At 40.1% G+C, this 21,127-nt stretch overlaps 2 protein-coding genes across 6 annotated transcripts in view; one reads left to right on the plus strand and one right to left on the minus strand.

Annotated features, from left to right (window-relative positions):
• Positions 1-21,127, minus strand: part of CENPP (centromere protein P) — a 267,372-nt gene that overhangs the window by 224,363 nt on the left and 21,882 nt on the right. The gene's annotated exons all lie outside the window — the stretch shown is intronic.
• On the plus strand, positions 1,455-20,284 carry OGN (osteoglycin). 2 transcript variants are annotated; one of them, XM_061618067.1, is made up of 7 exons: positions 1,455-1,807; positions 2,344-2,588; positions 7,441-7,531; positions 10,940-11,098; positions 14,271-14,473; positions 16,205-16,300; positions 16,928-20,284. In XM_061618067.1, the coding sequence occupies exons 1-7, from the start codon at positions 1,624-1,626 to the stop codon at positions 17,099-17,101; spliced, it is 1,152 nt and encodes a 383-aa protein (XP_061474051.1). In that variant the 5' UTR covers positions 1,455-1,623; the 3' UTR covers positions 17,102-20,284. The 2 variants fall into 2 exon arrangements, with proteins under 2 accessions (XP_061474051.1, XP_061474052.1); XM_061618068.1 differs by having other exon boundaries at positions 1,456-1,807; positions 2,340-2,588.

Genomic DNA, 21,127 nt, shown 5'->3' on the forward strand with positions numbered 1-21,127 from the left:
CTTCCCAGTCAATTTAGTGTCTACCTACCAACATACATTAGAGGATCACAGTATAAACACAGTCAAAAGAGGTTTCAGCATTATCTGGGCAACAAGAGATTCAATTTCATTTTTCCTTCTTAATTACTATGGGCTGAATTCAAAGCAGTGCTCCTCCAAAGGGAAATCCCCTACCTTCTCTTCCCCATGCTTTCTGTGTACCCAAAAGCCTCTCCTGAGGGTCAGGAAATTTCAGGAATGGCCCAGAATGCAGTGTGGGGAAACCAGGGGCAATTAGGCAGAGACAGCTTGCATAAGCAGGAGCTGCCTCCTGTGATCCCTCCCCCAACTCCTTTTTCCTACCCCACAACAGCCCAAGTCTTTTCTGTAGACCCTGACCCCCAGGACAGGCTTTTGGAGGAGGATCACCCTTACATGAGAACTGCTCTGGATGCATCCCATCATGTTTATGTTGTACTGTCCATACATTAGGTTATTAGGCTGAGCTGTAAGGGTGACATAAGAGAGAGAGAGAGATGATCATTTATTAAGACAGATGGGATTTGGTAAGAGAAGATGAAACCAACGGCAGAAAAGTTGGCCTAGAGAACTCAAAAATCTTCTCATGCTTTAATATTAAAAAAGATACAAAAATAGGCCACTTAGCATTATAATGATAAAGTACACTGATTTTCAGTTTTGCATTTTGCTACTATTATGCCCAACATGCACAGTGAATTCAGGGGAAACATTCATGTTCAAGATGTATCAAGTTTCAAATGAAGACTGTAAACCAGCAGATGTATTTAAAATCAAAGTTCCAACTCCAAATGAGATGTTCCAGAACAAACAGCTAGTGTCTGAATTATGGCTTTTGTGGGAGCAATAAACATTCTACAACAGCACAGCTTTGGGCTAAAAAACAACTCCAAATCAAAAGATTCTCAACTGATACCTCTTCTATTTGGAGACCCAGCTAAAAGTAACATTATTTATTTATTTATTGAATTTATATCCCACCCTTTCTCCCAGAAGGAGCCCAAAAAACAGTTTAAATAGTGATGCCCTTCAACAATAAATGCTATTTGTACATTTAGGCCCTGTTTATCTTAACTGCCTACATATAAAACATAGAAGATTTCTTCTTTTTTAAGAAGTATGCAAATATTCAAAAAACATTTTTTATATCAGCACATAAATCTGAAAATATTTTTATTGAAATGTCTTCATATGCAAACATGCTTCTATCACAAATTGTACTCTTAATGAATATGCATCACACTGTTTTCTGTAATGAACTATGAAGGTTGGAATGCTCACCAGACTTTCAAAACCTAGAAGCGACTAAGCTGCAAACTTAAGGCTTGAATTTCCTCTGCATGTATTTTGAGTTGCAACTTTTCACAGCACAAAAAAGTGGAATGCGTATGCTTCATCTGAAACGGAAGTCAGCTTCTTTGTCTTCTATTCAGTGCTAAACTAAATGAGAAGCATATGATGTTGCTTAAGTCTTGATTACATGAAACTGCAGTTGGTCCAGCAAGGCTTGAAACAATAAGAGCAACTACATTAACATATTAAGTTGGATCTGTGCCAATGTATTAGTTGAGCAAGACTGATTTATCATTTTGCATCCAAGACTGCATGCTGACACAGCCCGCTTTACCCCACAGAGGGTGCTTTTTTTTTTTTTTTAGTTTGTCCATTTTTGCAGCAGTATTATTTCAATCTGTTGAAAATATTCTTGCTCTTGTCTGGCCATTTGGAATTAATGCACAGAAAACTACACTGAAAACAGTCACACAAGAGATCTCACTCAGCAAAAACGGTAGGTGTTATCTTCCAAGAAATTATCTTAATATGGTTTTAACAAGTTACTGTAAAAGTTTATTATATAGTGTCTAGATTACATATCTTAAAATTATAGCACTTTTTTCAATTGTATGCATGTTATTTTTTATATTTAAATGCATTTTTATTTCTTTGTTCTGTGTTTCAAAGTCTATTTTGCTATACAAAATAGCCCTTAAGACAATGAAAAATATTTTTTTTCACTCCCAGGCTGGGCTCAGCCCTGTTCCTTAACTATTTATTCACTATACATACCAAACCTAAAACAATGTTTTATATGTATTTCTATCAGCACTCAACTCCCAAAACAAATCTGTAATGTATCAAGTTGTACTCAGTTTTTCTACATTGTACATTAATTGCCAACTTTTAAACATTATAAGTATTTAAATAAAGAATGTTAAGAGTTAATAGTTTTTCCATTCTCCTTAAACATTAGAAATCACTGCCAACTAGTCTTCTAGGCTTTAAATATTGTTTTGACAGATTGCTTTTTTATTTCCACTCAGAAAGAAATTCTGCTTAGTCCTTCCAGCTCAATACAAGCCTGGTCTCTCAAAATGAAGACTTTGCAGAAATTTGGTCTCGTTTATTTTTTTATGCCCTTGGTGAAGTTGGCACCACCACAACAACACTCAACCACATTTTATGACCATGGTTTGGCCACTCTCGAAGACACAATATTTAAGGAAAGTTATGAAGACATATTATTTAAGGACGATTATGAAGGCAAGCCACAGGATGCCATAAAAAACAAGGTATTTTACAGATTCTGTTGTATTTTTTCCATTTTGCCACTGTCTGAATTAATCATCTATGCATGATCCACGGATAAATATAAAAACAAATAAAAGAAATAAAATCATAACAAAGTTTTATTTCAACATACTTTGTTCCTTTATCATAGTGCAAAACTGCCTGAGCTCATAGCAGTGGATAACGTGGCATACCTATGTGGGCCTCAAACAATTGGTGTCATACCATGTTTGCCTTAATGCATGGTTTGTTTGTTTTTTGCTTTTATTTCTAAGGTATAATTTACCAATTATCTGTCATATCATAAAGAGCGACCATTCTGCACTTATACACAGAAGATCAATTGTGGTCCACTGATTAAATATATGTTGAGAAATCTGGACACCTGCCATGAACTCATTTTGTGGTCTTGGCAAGTCTTAGGCTTACCCCAACCCCCTTTTTGGGTGTATAACAGTTTTAACAGTGGCCTATCTTGTGAGAACAACTTTAATCAATGTTATATGGCACTTTGTTTATTATATAAATGATAAACAGCTGTACTTCAACAATACCATCCTCAATTATGCAGTGCAAAACTGAGCACTGTATCTTTAACAACCCTTACTAATTCCCACTACATTTTGATAAACAACACATTCACAGTGTGCTGTACTATATTAATAAAGTAAACATTGGTCCTAGGACCATTCAGTGAAGGGCGTGCTATAAGTATAAATAATAAATAAATCAGTATTTAAATAAATCATCATGTAAAGTGATACTGTCTGGAAAGCAAATTTACAGAAACGCATAGGTGGAAAATCTATGATGAAGCAAAGCTTCATACCATGATACTCAGAGCCAATACCAAAAGGTAATACTAGGTTTTAGCATTTGTGTGGTTGGGGTTGGTCATGAGACAAATCTGGATCGAGAAGCCCCCTCCAGATTGCATACATGCTTCTTCTGCAGCCCATCTCTCAGCGGCTTTTGATACCATCGACCATGGTATCCTTCTGGGGCGACTTGCGGACTTAGGAGTTGGAGGCACTGCTTGGCAGTGGCTGTGCTCCTACCTCGAGAATCGTCTCCAGAAGGTGGTGCTTGGGGAGCATTACTCGAGTCCCTGGGTACTCCAATATGGGGTCCCGCAGGGTTCAGTTCTGTCCCCCATGCTCTTTAATATCTATATGAAGCCGCTGGGTGAGGTCATAAGGAGATTTGGAGTGCGTTTCCAGCAATATGCTGATGATACGCAACTCTACTTCTCCTTTTCATCTTCTTCAGGTGAGGCTGTTAATGTACTAAACCGCTGCCTGGCCGCGATAATGGACTGGATGAGAGCTAATAAACTGAGACTCAATCCTGACAAGACTGAGATGCTGTTGGTGGGGGGGCTCTCTGCCCAGATGGTTGATGTCCGACCTACCCTAGATGGGGTTACACTCCCCCAAAGGAGCAGGTCCGTAGTTTGGGGGTCTTATTAGATCCGATCCTGTCACTGGAGGCTCAGGTAGCCTCGGTGGCACGGAATGCGTTCTACCAGCTTCGGCTGGTAGCCCAACTACGACCCTATCTGGAGAGGGAGAACCTTGCCACAGTTATCCATGCTCTGGTAACCTCTAGATTGGACTACTGTAATGCACTCTACGTTGGGTTACCTTTCAAGATGGTTCGGAAACTTCAGCTGGTGCAGAATGCTGCGGCCAGAGTTCTTACTTGGACTAAAAAATCTGACCATATAACACCTGTCCTGGCCCAACTGCACTGGCTACCAATATGTTTCCGGGCCAGATGCAAAGTGTTGGTTCTTACCTATAAAGCCCTTAACGGCATCGGACCGCAATACCTGGAACGCCTCTCCCGCTATGTACCTACCTGTTCGCTACGCTCGACGTCGAAGGCCCTTCTCCGGGTTCCAACTCATAGGGAGGCCCGGAGAGCAATAACTAGATCTAGGGCCTTCTCAGTGGTGGCCCCCGAATTATGGAACGCCCTCCCTGACGAGATACGCCTGGCGCCTTCTTTGTTATCTTTTCGGCGCCAGGTAAAGACCTACCTCTTTGCCCAGGCATTTTAATCTTAATTTTAATTGTAATCTTATTTTAATCTTTGTTTTCACCTTGCTTTTAAAATGTTTTTATAGTTGTATTGTACCCTCATTCACCTGTATTTTAATGTGGTTTTATTCTGTTGTACACCGCCCTGAGAGCTTGTTGCTAAAGGGCGGTCTAAAAGTACAATAAATAAATAATAAAAATAAATAAATAATATCTTCAGCAATATTTTCAAATGAATCAACGTCCTAAAGGGTGACAATTTAATTATTACATGTTTTCATATGTATAAAGCTCCTAATTATTTTCTCCTTAAAGATTACTATTTGCAATTTTAAAAGTCATTTACCTAGAAAGGAGAAAGTGTAACATTTCAAAATACAGTAAACTCTACTTTGCACCAGTAGATGGCACTTCAATAAGATGAACTTCAATTTACAGTATCTTGTGGATCTCTTGTATTCAAGTCCATGTAACATAAGTGGGAAAGAGATTAAAGATGGGCAGCCAAAGTGATTACAGTACTAAATTACTAAATGGGGAGCTGAGGATTAGAATATTTCATTTTAAAGTAGAATCACATAACATAGATTACAACTGAAGTAAGTTATAAATAAAACAGGGGCCAGTTGCTTATCCATTCATAATGCTAAAACAAGGTAAGAACAAAATTAACTCAATGAATTCTTAAATGCTAAAAGTTCTCCTCAGATATTTCATGAATATCTCTGATCCTTTGAATTCATTTTTGCAAGTGGCACAATAATCTGTCACCTCACCTTTTAATAGAGGCCATTTAGTATTTCCTGGCTTTTTTTGTTCATAAAAACAGGAGAAACATCATGGCAGCAACACCCAAACTGTGTGGCACATTAGTGCACCTTGAGAGGGACTGAATTATAATTTATAATAATTTTAAGCACCCCAAAGGGGGAAAAGCACCTAGTAGAACAAAACCCTGCTCATAGGTTAACAACGAATTAATTTAAGTCACGTTTTTGGCTGCATCCACTACGCCATAACCTTTCAGAACATGGTTACATAAGAAGTATTCTGCTGAATCAGGCCAACGGCCTATCTAGTCCAGCATTCTATTCTCCCGGTGGCCAACAAGATGCTATGGGAAGCTCACAAGTAGGACATGAGCACAATAAGCATTCTCCCACTCATGGTCCCAATAACTGGTATCTCAGAACTGGGAATACCATACTATGACTAGTAGCCCTTGAAGCCAGGAATTCTCATACAGCATTGTTCCCCTGGGTCCTCGTTTGCCCAATATGGGCAGTGACATTATCCTGAGGAAAAACATGCCAGGATTTCTTCATGCAGCCTACACCACAGCTGATAGACATGGGGAAATCACCATTGTTCAGAAATAGCTATATCCATAATCAAAACTCAGGAGCATGCAAAAAAGAACCAAGTTCAATTGCTGACATCTCTAGTAAAGGACCTTTTGTTACAGGGCTGTAACTCTGCCCAAGACTCTGGAGGGCTCCTGCCAGTCAGAGTGCACAAAAGTAGTCTTGATTAGTTAATGGTCTAATTCAGTTTATGGCAGCTTCTGCTGATGTTTATTCAAAGCCCAGTTGCTAAGCTCTGATTAAATAAGCAAAGAGGAAGGCAAAAGCAATAATCAATGGGATCCCTCAAGTTGCAAGAAGAATGCAAACCTGTTATTCTAGAAACTATTAGAGAGGAGAAATTACAGCAATTTGTCTATATATAAACTGGAGTGTAGAGTAAGTATGCGTCCAGCTTTAATTGCATTGTTTAATTCACAGAACATTGCCATACAGGTATATTTAAGTAGCTGAAAGAAGTGCCAAAATATGTGGGGAAGGCCAGGAATACAAACAGGTGGTACATATTGTTTGTTTTTAAAGATATATGGAATAGAGGAGCAAACAGGTTCATTTTATATCCTTACCTGAGCTCCAGACAATAGATCTCAGTTAGTTAATTGTGATGTTTTTGGACCTCATACTACATGTCTGGGACTGGTCCCGTACTCATTGCATTACTCCGCTATGGCATCCCTTTGTGCATATCAGGAAAACAATCCGCAGAAGGCCTTTTCTCCATTTCCAAAGCAATAAGGCGTGAGGGGAAAGGATGGTCATCTATTGACCTCTCAATTCCAGTAGCTGTCTCAGCTATAATGCTGATAATATGGAGCAGGACGCCATCAACTGTTTGCCCAGTTGCTTCAGCACTTTATATATGGTGTCTGTGAGGCTTTATTCCACTGGGCATTTCACAATATCACATTTCTAATTAGTTTGAGCACTCCCTAGTGCTCAGGATTGCAAACCATGTTTTGATCCTGGTTACAGAGAGTGTGCAAATCACAGTCTCCCAGTTCAGACGTCACAGCAAATTACCAGCCAGGAAGTTTTGTATTAAGCTGGGGGTGCAAGGAGATGGGAGGAAGCACATACATAGTTGATGTCTGATCCAGTAAATAATTTTTGTTTGGCCAGGAATGTGACATCTGATCTGATTCGCTGTCATTTTTACTGTTAAATGTAAAAAACACTTTAATTTAATTTATCTGTGTTCAGTATGAAGTCACATGAAGTCACCCTATCCCAGAAACACTGCTGAATGTTAGCTTAAAAAACAAAAGAAAAGCCTAGACTGTTTTCAGTACTCCAGGAAATGTTCCAGACAACTGGTTTTATTAACTTTTAAAAGTTAATTTAAAAAGTTAACTTCTAAAGGTGGTCTTACTCCACTATTAAATATTACTGTATATTAATATATTAATCCCTACTGTTTCTGTATGTTTTTATAACTTCCTACATATAAGGAAAACAATGATATATTCATTTTCCATGAAAATGAACTGCAAATACAGAGAGATGAAGAGATACCTAGAGAGGGATCAACCAATTATACAGGTAAGTTTTTACCACATTATAACATCAAGCCTAAAATAGAAAATAGTTCCCAAAAATATGAAATAGCATACACATTGGCATAAGCATCAGAATTCCATTTACCACTTCCCTGGAACAAGTAACAATTTCCCTGGATGAGCCTCCAAGTGGCAAACTGCACTACTGTCACATCCCCCTTTCTTCTAGTTCTAATATTTTTGGTCAGAACAACATGTTTTGGCAACCATGTGCATGCACACTCAAACTTAGGCTTCAAAAACAGTGCTTTTATGAGCCTAAATAACAAGCAGATGTTCACAGGCACTGAAGAGCTGCATTTCCCAAACAGAAATTATGCAGAAAGCAGAAAGATGGGAAGTTCTTCCCTTCCTTTCACAATTTTAGTGTTGACAATACACAATCAATCAGTATTTTGTCTAGTTGCTTCAGCATCATTGTTATATTTTCCGTGCCAACTAGAAGAACAGGGATATGGAGAACAATGACAGACAACAGTGAAGTGGACAAATTGCTCCTTCCTAGAAAACAAACAAAGGGAATTGCACCCATTTGTCATATCAAAATTTATTTCAATATCACAATGTCCAAAAAATATTACTCTTAAAGCTGGCATTTTATTTACCCACATCTGTTATCTTTTCATCTATCTGTGTACTCAATTCATACAACAATAATGAATTGAGTTGAAAACATTTTTAACAGAACATATTCATCTCAAACTTACAAGATATGGTAGATTTCAGTGCTTTGGAAATCTGAATTCTAAAATTGACCAATCCAATTCTATTTGAATAAAGTGCTATGGAGAATGTCTGTTGACTGACACTTTATCCAACAGTTGCCAAACTACAGTATTCTTACTGAATTCAACTACCACACCTTCAAACCATACTCAGTAACCACCAGCTTAGCCTAGCCCTTGGGGGGTGGAAGGGAGAAGAGGGGAGGAAAGCACCTCTCTCTCATCTTTCTGCATCCAAGTGCAGCAAAGAAGTTGAATTGTTTTACACATTGTCAACTTTTCCTGCGGAAAACTGAATCATGTGACAAAAAAACAACTCAGAGCCGCCATGTTATACTCTTGATGGCAAGAGAAGAGCATACTGTGTTTAGATCTTATTGAAGCGGGAAGGCAAACAAGACCAGCTCAGATTAGGGAAATAAAATCAGCTGCTGCCATTTCTCAATGTGCTTATGCTGCATAAGAAAGGGGGCAAATTTCTTCCACTAATTTGACATTTGCACCACATAATGTGTTCCACCTGATTAGAAAGACAAATACTAGGCCCATCCCATTTTGTATCATAAGGCAACAACTTTAACCCTGATGTGGGAATGGCTGACCAGAAAAGTATCTTGGAGTTGTGATGGACAGCACAATGAAAGAGTTGAACTAATGCAAATTCCTTGTTGGGGATCATTAGGAAAGGAAAACTGCCAAATGTACTATAAGGTAAAGTCAAGTCACTACACCTTGAAAATATACTGTAGAGCTAGAAAAGATAAGAAAAGGACAGTTAAAATTATCAGGGAGCTGAACCAAATTTCCATGAGGAAAGGTTACATGTGATTTTTTTTGAGTAGGCAAGTAATGGGGAGGAGAGGCATGTGAGATATGTATGAAATTATTCAAGGAATGGAGAAAGTGATGAGACATTTTTCTTTCCCACGCATGAATCCAGGGTCATCAATGAAGCTGAGAAGTGGGAGATGCAGGACAGAAATATTAAAATATTTCTTTACCCAGCATATAGTTAGACTATGGCATTTGCTAGCACAAATGTAGTGATGGCCACCAACTTTAACACAAAGTTAAGAGCTTATACAAATTCATGGAGCATACATCAGGGCTCTTATACATGTTACAGACTGCACCTCTTCAGTTTCATCACCTTTGGGCCACACTGTGCACACTTTTCTCTCTAGATACATATATGTGTGTGTACGCGTGTTATATATCTCTGCCAAAGCTTTTGCCACAATAAATCTGTTTGCCTTTAAGGTGCCACAGGGATCCTTTATGTATCACCAATGAAAATGCTTCCAGAAACCCAGTGTTCACACTAAACCTTTAAATTTTTAGCATGGTAATTTGCTCTCATCTAAGTGTTATCCCTGTCTATAGCTGCTAAAACAGCATCCCGTGCAAGACCACACTTCTCTCACATTTTCCTACAGCGCACACATATTCTCTCATCTTACCTATATATATAAAGCCTCCAGGATCTTCTATTGTATTTGGTTGCAGTTTGCCCATTTTCTTTCTTTTCTTTTGTATACATTCCATTTAAAAAAAAAAAAAACCCCTCCAGCAGCACTCCTTAATCGTCCAAGGTTTTTGTTGTTTATAGCATAACTCCTGTGTATTTTGAGTGTTTTAAGGCACTCTCAAGGATACAGTCAAATATCAGGAAAGAAACCTAGACATGAACACATTTAGAAGCTTTTCCAAAGCTGCTGTTATTCCCAGTCATTCACTGTGATAAATACAGTGGAACCATTATCAAAGAGAACTGTTATCCAGCTGTCACTGATGCATATTCACTGTGTTCTCAATGCACTATTGTTACTATAAATGTGGCAGAAAACCTTTCAAGAGAAAGAGCCATATTCCCTCAGGTGTTATTTTTGGGTGGGTGGGGCATCTGTCAGCAGTCAGTGGAGCCAGAGAAAAGAGTGGGCAAGCTTTACAGGACTGCATAGCTTGCTTGCTGTCTCATCCCATTTCTCTCTCTCTGGCACCCCATACCACTCTTCATCTACTTTGGATTTTCACACACCCTTAATTAGTTCAGGTTCAAACTGATTACTGCCGACAGAACACACAAACACTACTCCAGCCATGTCTGGCTTTCCCCCTCTGTCCCTCATCCTGGGCTTCCCCACATGGCAGCTCACTGCAAAGCTTCCCCCCACCACCTCAAGGCTCACCATGCAGCATCCATATCTCCTTCTCTACCATTCTTTCTCACAGACACATGAGTTAGTGTGCACACTCACACACAAGGCAGACAAGGAAGCAATTCCTGGAAGGGTGGTTCAGAGAACAAGAGTGGGGCCACAGTGTCTGGGAAACTGCATAAAATTAAACCAAGACTCACAGGTTTCCACTCCTGCTACAGATTAACATTAATCCAAGTTTTAAATTTCTTCCAGGGTAGTTTGATATGTGAGGTCATACAGTATATGCAATTCTACAAAGTACTTGATTTTCATTCTATTGCTGTTTTATAGAACGGGTCTGTCAGAAGGCATCATGTGAGGTCTATAACAGAAACACAGAATAAGTGTTTGCATATCCTAATGTATGCAAACTGGAAGACAATTTGAATATTGCGTTTACACCCCATAAAATGTGCCACTAGGACTGACAGTCAATCTTTCAACCTCCTACTTATATTATTTCAGGTTTGGCTACTTGCCTGCTGTGTGTTTGTTTAAGTGGTTCAGTTTACTGTGAAGAAATAGGTATTGAAAGTATTCCACCTCTACCAAAAGAAACAGGCTATCTTTATGCACGTTTCAACAAAATCAAGAAGATCAAAGTGTCTGATTTTGCTGAAATACGTAAGTATATATTTAGAACTACATCTCTCTCAAACTTTCTAAAACATACTGAAAATTTGGGTAAAGCATTAAAAATAAATTTCATTACTTATATTTTCAGGGCCATATGCTACTTCTACTGAATTACATCCCATTCAGAGAACTTTAATTGCGCCTGTCTATATTTCTAAACAATTACAAAAACACTGAACAAAATATATTTCTTTTCAGGTCATCTCACTTTAATTTAAAAATATCAAAATACCATTTGATCAAATATCAAAATACCATCTTGAGGGGTTTCGTTATTTGAATTAAGCCCCCTCCAGGTGCTTACCCCCAAAACAGCCCTTGCTTGCCTATCACTAATCACAGCTCATTATGTTGCCAGTGGCCACCTAACAAGAAGGTGCTTGGACAGGTTCGTGCAACCACTTCTATGCTGGATCCTTGCCCTTCTTGGCTAATAAAAGCTAGCAGGGATGGAAGAGCTGGCTGGGCCAGGGAAGTGATTAATGCCTCTCTGCGAGAGGGGGTGGTCCCTGGCTGCCTGAAAGAGGCAGTAGTGAGACCACTCCTGAAGAGACCCTCCCTGGACCCAGAAAATCTTAATAACTATACGCCGGTGGCAAATGTTCCATTCCTGGGCAAGGTCCTGGAACGAGTGGTTGCAGGCCAGCTCCAGACACTCTTGGATGAGACCGATTATCTGCATCCATTTCAGTCAGGTTTCAGGCCTGGTTTGCGCACAGAAACAGCCTTGGTTGCCCTGTATGATGACCTTTGTCGGAAGAGAGACAGGGGGAGTGTGACTCTGTTGATTCTTCTTGATCTCTCAGCGGCTTTCGATACCATTGACCATGGTATCCTTCTGGGAAGACTGCCTGAGTTGGGAGTAGGAGGGACTGCATGGCGGTGGTTCCGCTCCTACTTGGCAGGTTGGCTCCAGAAGGTGGTGCTTGGGGAGCATTGTTTGGCACCCTGGACTCTCCAGTATGGGGTTCCACAGGGATCAGTTCTGTCCCTCATGCTGTTCAACTTCTACATGAAACTGGGTGCGGTCATCCGGAGCTTTGGAGTGCGTTGCCATCAGTATGCTGATGACACGCAGCTCTATTTCTCCTTTTCATCTTCTTCAGGTGAGGCTGTCAATGTGCTGAACACTGGTGCCTGGCTGCAACAATGGACTGGATGAGGGCTAATAAACTGAGGCTCAAGACTGAGATGCTGCTAGTGGGTGGTTCTTCTGACCAGATGGTGAATGTCCAACCTGTCCTGGATGGGGTTGCACTCTCCCTGAAGGAGCAGGTTCGTGGCCTGGGGGTTCTCCTAGAACCATCTCTGTCACTTGAGGCTCAGGTAGCCTCGGTGGCACGGAGTGCCTTCTACCAACTTCTGTTGGCGGCCCAGCTGCGCCCCAATCTGGACAGGGATAACCTGGCTTCAGTTGTCCATGCTCTGGTAACCTCCAAGTTAGATTACTGCAATTCACTCTATGTGGGGCTGCCTTTGAAGACAGATCGGAAACTGCAGCTTGTGCAAAATGCAACAGGGTAACAGGGACCAGACAGTCTGAACATATAAAACCAATTCTGGCCCGCTTGCATTGGCTGCCTGTATGTTTCCGAGCTCGATTCAAGGTGCTGGTTTTGACCTATAAAGCCTTTCACGGCTTGGGACCACAATACCTGATGGAACGCGTCTCCTGACGTGAACCCACCCATACACTATGCTCAACATCCAAGGCCCTCCTCCGGGTGCCTCCTCCGAGGGAAGCTGAGAGTCTGGCAACAAGGGAGAGGGCCTTCTCAGTGGTGGCCCCCAAATTATGGAATGACCCCCTTGACGAGGTGCGCATGGTGCCAACACTGTTATCTTTTTGGCGCCAGGTCAAGACTTTCCTCTTCTCCCAGGCATTTTAGCAAATGTCTTTAAATTGTTTTAAATTTTTTAATTGTGTTTTAAATTGTTTTTACAAGATGTGTTTTAAATTTGTATATTTGTTTTAATGTTTTTAGTTACTGTAAACTGCCCAGAGAGCTTCGGCTATGGGGCGGTATATAAATACAATAAATAAATAAATAAAAATAACATGGATCGCCCTACATGCGTTTTACTTAAAAGTCTAAATATTGTCTTTCATTCAGTTCTGATACAATGACTACTCCATGTTTGACTGATCAGAAATGCCCCACAGGCTTGCATTGTGAACTTGAGCACTTTTATGCTACCAGTAACATTACAGAGCCCTTCTTCATATAGTTGAAACACTAGCACTGTAACACTCAGGTTTGAGATTTCAGTCAACCCCAAACAAGAATGGTATAGGGCTAGCACTATATAGTGCTTCTTTTGGGTCACCAGTAAACCTGGACTACAAAACTCCTGTTTAAGCCTGGTTCAAGCCCTGAACCAGAGGACTATAATGCAAGTGCTATAGCAGTCCTGCTTGGGGTTCCAAAGAGCCATAATGGTCCAATACCCTCCCCAAATCAGTCAGACCGTAGGTCCCTTTACATGCAGATCTTGCAAAACAGGGGTGTCTAATTCAGATACCTGATACCTTCCTCCCACCCCTGGCCAGCAAGTTTTTCTGGCCTCCAAGATCCCACAGATTTTGACAATGGCAGCTGTGGTTTAAAGCTGTTTGCACCCAGACCTTGACAGGGACGCAAATCACCCCTCCCACCCGTCAGATCGATCACTGGATGAGTGGTAAGGGGGCAATAACCCCCAGCAGATTTGAATGGATAAGCTGAGGATGGAAGCCTCTTTGTGCATGCATATGCATACATGTTTTTATGTTTCTATGCTGAGCATGACAGAGGGGGCTTCCATCTTCTGAGAGCCTAGGTTCTATGCAAGACACAAAGGAGGACTGAATGCTGATTCTTTCCCACCAGCCTGCTTACAATTCCTTATCACCTGCAGCTACTAGGCTAGTGCTGAAAAGGCTGAATTAGACAGTAACAATTGCTGCTGCAGCTATGGAAGAACATTGTACAGCATGGGAGGGGAGAATAATCTTATCTCCTGCACAGAGCTTCAGATGAACCACCACCACCATTTCTAAGACTCTGGTCCCTACCCAGCCAGCCCAGGCCAGCCCACTCTGCAGCAACATTTTTATAGGCATTTAGCAGGTGACTACCTACAAAAAGCACCAGAGCGTAACTTTTTTTTTCTTTTTAAGCCACACTAAGAAGAATAGATTTGACTGGAAATATGATACAAGAAATTGAAGATGGGGCCTTTGCAAAGCTACCATTATTAGAAGAACTTTCAATTTCTGATAACAGGCTTGTCAAGCTTCCAGCTTTGCCTCCCAAGCTAACTTCACTAAATGCAGACCACAACTTTATTAAAAGCAGAGGAATTAAAGCAAATGCATTCAAGGTAACATATTATTACAAGTAATTCATGTGTCACACTAAGCCAAACCATGGCTTTGCGTGAACACACAAGCATGCAGGCTCCGGGAGAGGAGATCATGGCCACTTGCTCCTCCCCAATTGTTCTGTTGCTGCACTAAACCATGGCTTGGCTGAGTGTGTTGTCCAAACCCAGGCTTCTGATTTAGCTTTCTAGACTAGCTATGAGCTAGACTAGCCATAAGATTTGCCCTAATGTTTATGGTTTGTGAAGTTTCTCGAAACCAATATTGGCTGGAATACTGATTGAAAAGACCACACAGTAGTATTGCATCCCCCAGGGGACTTTAGGCGTGTGTTTCTTAAAACAGTAGTACACCATGCCACATAACATCTCGCTTTTTTTGCCCAAGATTTCCAAAAGCAGGTTTGATATGGTGCAAGTCTCCATGGAAGAAAAAGCATACACAAGCTATTCAGCATGCTTAAATTAAATGAATCCCAGCCTATATACACTACTTCTTTTATCTTCTCATAATATTCATTCTGAACAAGCTATTTTCTCCTTTTCATATTCCTGATTTTCTCACTTTTCTAAATAAGTCTGGTTTGCACATCATAGTAAGTCAAACTATGGCTTTTTGGGACATGTGAACATGCCAACTCCAAGATAGGAGCCTGCATCTGCTTGGCTCCTTCCTTATCTTTTTATCTTAGTGTAGTGCAGCAGCTAAGCCAGTGTTTGGCTTAGCATATCATCCAAACATGGGATGGAACAAACCCTGGTTACACGTCATGATTAAGGAGAAGAGAGCTTCACCACAATCTTTTATTTGGATGACACACTAAGCCAAATCTTAATTTAGCTGGTGCTCTGAACTAAAAGGGCTGGGAAGAAGCAAAACAGATGGAATCTCCTTCCTGGAAGCCAGCACACTTGCACTAAGCCACAGTTTGTCTTTGTGTTATATGTGAACATAGCCATACTCTCTTTCAGTTGAAGCAACCTGTTTTTCACCTCCTCCAAAAATTACTTCTACAAAGCTCTATCGGAACTAATGTAGCCTCTCATTTTCTGTATGTTGTTTACCCTCTGCTCATCCCTTTTGTCAAACCCAATCCTATCTGTAATGCATCACGCATGTTCTCAAAGAAGAAGTCTAACCAAACTCAGTGGGGCTTACTCCCTAAGTAAAGCATATTAAACTTCCATCTTTCTAAACTATAGGGAAACTGGAGAGGGAAACCTCTGGTCTGGGGGTCAAATCCAGGCCTCTCTATCTGGTCCACACTCCCTCTCCAGGCCACATTCCTAAATTCTGACCCGCACCATCCTGAAGTGCTTTTGCCTGTCTGGAATGCGTCTTGGAAATGTGATATTATCCCTTGCTTACCTGGGTGGAGAGATGTATGTGTGTGTGGCGATAAGAACCTCTCACTTGTGCGTGCTGAAACGTAGCTATAGAACTTCTATCACACTGGTGTTGATCCAACATAGTACACTAATAGTATACAGTACCAAATAATAGTATTGACAGAGGTCACATTAAAAAAAAAAATCAATAAGCTGTTACTGTAGATTGAATAATTTATGTATTTATACTACAGGTTTCAGCTTACAACACTGTAAACATCTTTTAAGGCAAGTGAATAGAAGTATGCCTAGCAATAGATTTTAACCTTTTATCTTGTTTAAACTGCTTGTAAAACAGTTTCTCTTTCCCACTTCTCTGTTCCTTTTTTCTCTTCTTTACAGAAGCTGACCAACTTGTCACATCTCTACCTAGGACACAATGCTCTCGAGTCTGTTCCACCCAACTTGCCAGAGAGCCTGCGTACTCTGCATCTGCAGGTCTGTTACTATTGTAGAAAAAAATATACAGTACTTTTTCTTTTTTAAATGTTTCTTTCAATTTTCAAACAACTTGGTTATTCACTATTGTACCTGAGCCACATCATCATCTCCTGAAACCACCACCAATAGCCTGATATAACTCTGCTTTACATTTTTTTGTTTTAATATTTTAAAATACCTTGGCAAAAAGGTGTTTTGTAAATGAAATAAAAATAACTAAAATAAAAGCTGTACACTGCAGGGTCAGGTAAGGAAACAGTAAGTAACCTGCTCAGCAAAGAATATTTCTCTCTGGTAAGTTGCAGATTCTTTTGAAGGGCCATGTTACTGTAGAAACTCCTTTCTGTAAACTTTGGGAATATGAAACTTCACCAGAATTGTGTTTTTCTTCAGGTTAAGAAGAAAATTTCAGTTCACAACACCATACTTGATCAAAGAAACCACAACTGATGTTGTACAGCAAGTGCCATGAAGCAGGCTACTTATATTAGAAATTCCCATAGTGATTTAGAGAAAAGGTTACTTAATATAATTTGAACAAAAGAAATGACTGAACTAGTGCACCTTTTAATTAGCATTTAATTGGATATTCAGGTTTTTCAAATTCACTGTTTTGATTTGCAGCACAACAACATAACCAGCATCACAGATGACACATTCTGCAAAGGGAACAACCAGACCCGTTACGTTCGGCAACGCATGGATATAATAAGAATGGATGACAACCCAATCATCTTGGGAAAGTACCCTAATGCTTTTACCTGCTTGAAAACCTTGCCTATAGGTTCATACTTTTAATTACTAACAAAATTGAAAAAGGTAAAAAGTAGGGAAAGACCACCATTTTATCATTGTTTAAATGTGTATTTCCATGTTAATATCTTCAACACATATATATTCAAAACTTTTAGCAGTTATAATGTATTTAGTTCTACCTTAACTTGGTGAAATTGCACCTTCTGATTTAATAAGCCTGAGTCTTTTTTATTTCTAGAACTTAGACTGAAATATGAAACCAGTAAAGTATTCTTTATTCAAAGGAACCAATCTATTTCAAAAGAATAAAGACCTTTTTTTAAAAAAATGTCAAGACTGCATAGAGAATAGTCAGCTGATTTAGACAGAGGGGTAGCCTTCTTACAGGCCAGTGTAACGTGATATGATGTAGGAAGCACATCATGGACAATGTGAGAGAAATAGGGCAGAATCTGTTGAAGCAGAACAAACATTTGGTATCTTAAATTCAGCTACTTTCTGTTGGCTAAAAAATAAGTGTTTTCTAATGGTGAAGTAGGAAACACTATCTTGGAGTGGGTTAGGTTTTATTATCATTGTTTGAGACTTTTTAATGCTCTAATGTAATTTGTATATTTTTATGTTGTACGTTGCCCAGAGTGGCTGGATAACCAGCCAGATGGGTGACTAATAAATTTAATAAATAAATAAAGTTTTTCACATTTAATCAGCAACAGGCCTACAAATAGTTCTGAGATAGTATCCCATGGTTTGAAGTTGGCTTCTGAACCTTGGCTTGTTTGGAAATCATTAACCACAGCTGCCAGTTTGCACTTAAATGGAAAATGCTTGGTTTGTTTCCCCACTCACACAAAGGAAGGTGTGAAGAGGGAGCAAAGGGGCTGTGTGCAAGTGCACAACGCTCATACATATCCTGACTTAAGCCAGGATTTGATCATGTGGATGAGACCAGTTAGACTATGTTGTTTGGGTTGCTGAATTAGAAATCATCAGCACCCGAAACGCACACTTGGCAATGTTAGGATTGCTTAAAGATAGTATGCACCATAGCCAGTGCATTCAGTACTATTACTTTGAAACAATTACTCCTTTTCTGAATAATCCCAAAGTATATCAACAATTGTACAATTCCTAATGTGGCTTATTGACATTCTTTAAATCCAATTATTGTACTTAGAAGGAAAATGCATTCATTTGGTAACATTAAACGCAGTCCTATACATTTCAAAGAGATATTTACACACAGCTACAATCTTATGCACAATTCTAAGTCAGTTCTATTGAGCTGTGTGGAATTTGCTTCTACGCGATCATGCACAATATTTTGCAGTAAGAATAAGCAACACCTGTGAAATCTTTATTGTATTTAATATATCACTCTCCTCCAGCCACCACATGACTATTTTGACATTGTGGTATCTGGGTTGTGATCAGCCTGAGTTGAAACCCTTATCTCAAAACAGAAGTCAATTTGGCTGATTTCAACAGAATGGTCAAACTGTGTGCATACCAGTTGAAGGCTTCTTCAGGAACACCTTCTTTATCAGTAAATTTTGATTTACATACTTTCTCTTTTCATACAAGATATACTCTCCTGATTTAATTATTCATTGGCATTGAAGACTTTTATAACTATTGAGCTCTGCTGTAACTATACCACTTTAACAGTGTTATGTATCAGCCCTCGGTTACATAACAAAAACTAGAGATTACAGTTTGATTTTAATTTGTGTGTGTGTTACCTATTGTCTAGAACTCCAATGTGACTAATAAAACAAATCACCAGAAGAAAAAAATGAAAAAGAAAAAAAAAGAGGTCATGTTTCACTGTTCCTTTGTAAGTATCTTGTCTTCTATGACTGGCCAAGATGGTAAAGACTCACAATTTGTACTTGGAAAAATATGTGCTGGGGCAATGACACCAGATGCCACTTCCATCTAATCATCTCAGCCTTTCTCCTCTTTGAGCTCCTCCCACTTCCATCTACAGCCAGGTAGACAGGACGTTTACTTAATTACAGCCTCTTCCTCTGCCTTTTCTCAATCTAATGTCCCATGATTCCCCAATCCTCCTACTGCATCCTTAGACAGATAAGAGATTCAGTGTATTCCCTCTCTACGAAACCCTTCTTCCCTCCCATTTATAGGCATTTTTGAGCAAATCCTCAAATTGTTGTGAACCAGCCTCCAGTCCTCTTCTAAGACAATTCCAACATGGGATTCTCTGCCCAGGAGTTCTCACAGCCAAAACTAAAGTCTGAAGAGGAACCTTGCATTGGACTTGAGAGGGGTGGGGAGAGTTACCAGACTGTGAATCTGGGACTAACAGTTCAGACCTAAGGATGAGGAGTCTAACAGTCTACCAAACAACCAATACTCTTGACTCTCCTAGGATCTCAATAGGCAACATCATGGAAGAAGAGAAGGCTATTCAATGGCATACAGTTCAAAGCAAGGCTTTGGTCTGAAGGCACATAAGGCCAGCACCCTGCTGAAGCTAAGCAGGGTCAGGTTTGGTCAGTGCCTGGATGGGAGACTGCCTGGGAACCATATGTAAGCCGCCTTGCGTTTCAATCATGAAAAGAAAGGCAGGGTAGAAATGTAATAAATAAATAAAGCAAGACAACACTCCTGTAAATTCTTTGCTGCTGTGCTTGAAAGGCATTCAGTGGTCTGGTATTCACTAGGACTGTCTGGAGGAAATAATGACTTAGCTTAGCACTTAATGTCATGGGATTAATGCAGTAGCCGACAGTGAGGGAGGGTGGCGCTTACTGACCTCCCAATGCATGGGTTGCTGCCACTTACCAGGAAACGGGAGGGTGAGGCGGAGGAAAGGTTGCCATGGTGCAAACACACTGGCAGGAGCACTGGATTGGTTCTGCTGGTGCATTTGCACCATGCCAACCTTCACCCCCCACACACACACCTCTCCACACTCCCTCCTGGTAAGCAGCAGTGACCCACATAATGGGACAGAGCTGTAATGCAACCCTCCCTTACCATCTGCTACTGGATTGACAGCTGTCCTCTTCAGCTTTCTCAGGATATATCGCATACCTAGCTGGTTCTCTACTCCTGAATGACTGCTTTATTCTCCAGGTCAGTTTCCTCAGACACTACAATGCTTCTCATGGATTCCATATGTGCTGGAGTAAGACACAAAATTCTAAGCCGAATCAGACCTCTTCCTTCTCCATTTTCTATTATTAAATGTGGGGCAAATAATCACAACTTTGATTCCTTAATTATTATACCCCAAAATGTATGTCTCAAGATGACAGTCTCATATACTCTTGCTCTGTATAAAACTTCCTTCAAATAACTCCTCTTGGTTGTCATGGCTTACGCAGGCTTATGTTTTGAATAGTTATCTTAAAGAGCCATTGTAGTTATAGAGCTGCTAATAGTTAATAAACATGGTTAAGCAACTGTAAGTGGGACACAGGATCACACACCACGGCTCCTGATTCTGTCCCTTCTGGAGCTCACATTCATGTAGTAAGCCAGGGGTAGCCAATGTGGTGCCCTCCAGATATTGCTGGATCATATAGCTCATATCAGCCCCAGCCAGCAGGGCCAATAATAACAGATTATGAGAGTTATAGTCCAGCAACATCTGGAAGGCACCTGTTGGCTACCCCTGTTGTAAGCCTTTAAGTGTTATGCTAGCAGTAGTGTTAAGTACTGTTAAAGCTAATCAGAGTTCCCATTTAAACCCGGATCTGAAGAGTTTAAAGCTGGTTTCAGATCCTGGCTTTAAGTGGGAAGCCTAGTTAGCCTTAATTGCTGCAGACATAACACTTAAGACTGAGAATGTGTGTCCAAGATAGGAGGGAACACATGATCCTGCAACACACTACCAGCTGCTTTTCTACTGTAAAAGCAAGAGCCTAAATTAGAACTCACAAAGGAAAGAACATCCATCATATATTTTCATTATGAATGCTATAGAATATTTTCTATAAACCTTTCTGCAAGTATTATAGTCTAGCATGAAAATGTATGAACAAGAGTTCTCGGCAATATCATGAAGCAATCCACAAGCAGATCACATCCACTTAAGTT

This window comes from Rhineura floridana, chromosome 3 (assembly GCF_030035675.1).
Source record: "Rhineura floridana isolate rRhiFlo1 chromosome 3, rRhiFlo1.hap2, whole genome shotgun sequence".
Lineage (NCBI taxonomy): Eukaryota > Metazoa > Chordata > Lepidosauria > Squamata > Rhineuridae > Rhineura > Rhineura floridana.

What these genes read in the sequence shown, in the direction of transcription:
- OGN (XM_061618067.1), top strand. Translation starts at nt 1,624, where the DNA reads ATGCTGACACAGCCCGCTTTACCCCACAGAGGGTGCTTTTTTTTTTTT. An exon ending in GTCTGATTTTGCTGAAATAC is followed by an intron (nt 11,099 to 14,270) that starts GTAAGTATATAT and finishes TTTCTTTTTAAG; the next exon opens with CCACACTAAGAAGAATAGAT. An exon ending in TGCGTACTCTGCATCTGCAG is followed by an intron (nt 16,301 to 16,927) that starts GTCTGTTACTAT and finishes TTTGATTTGCAG; the next exon opens with CACAACAACATAACCAGCAT.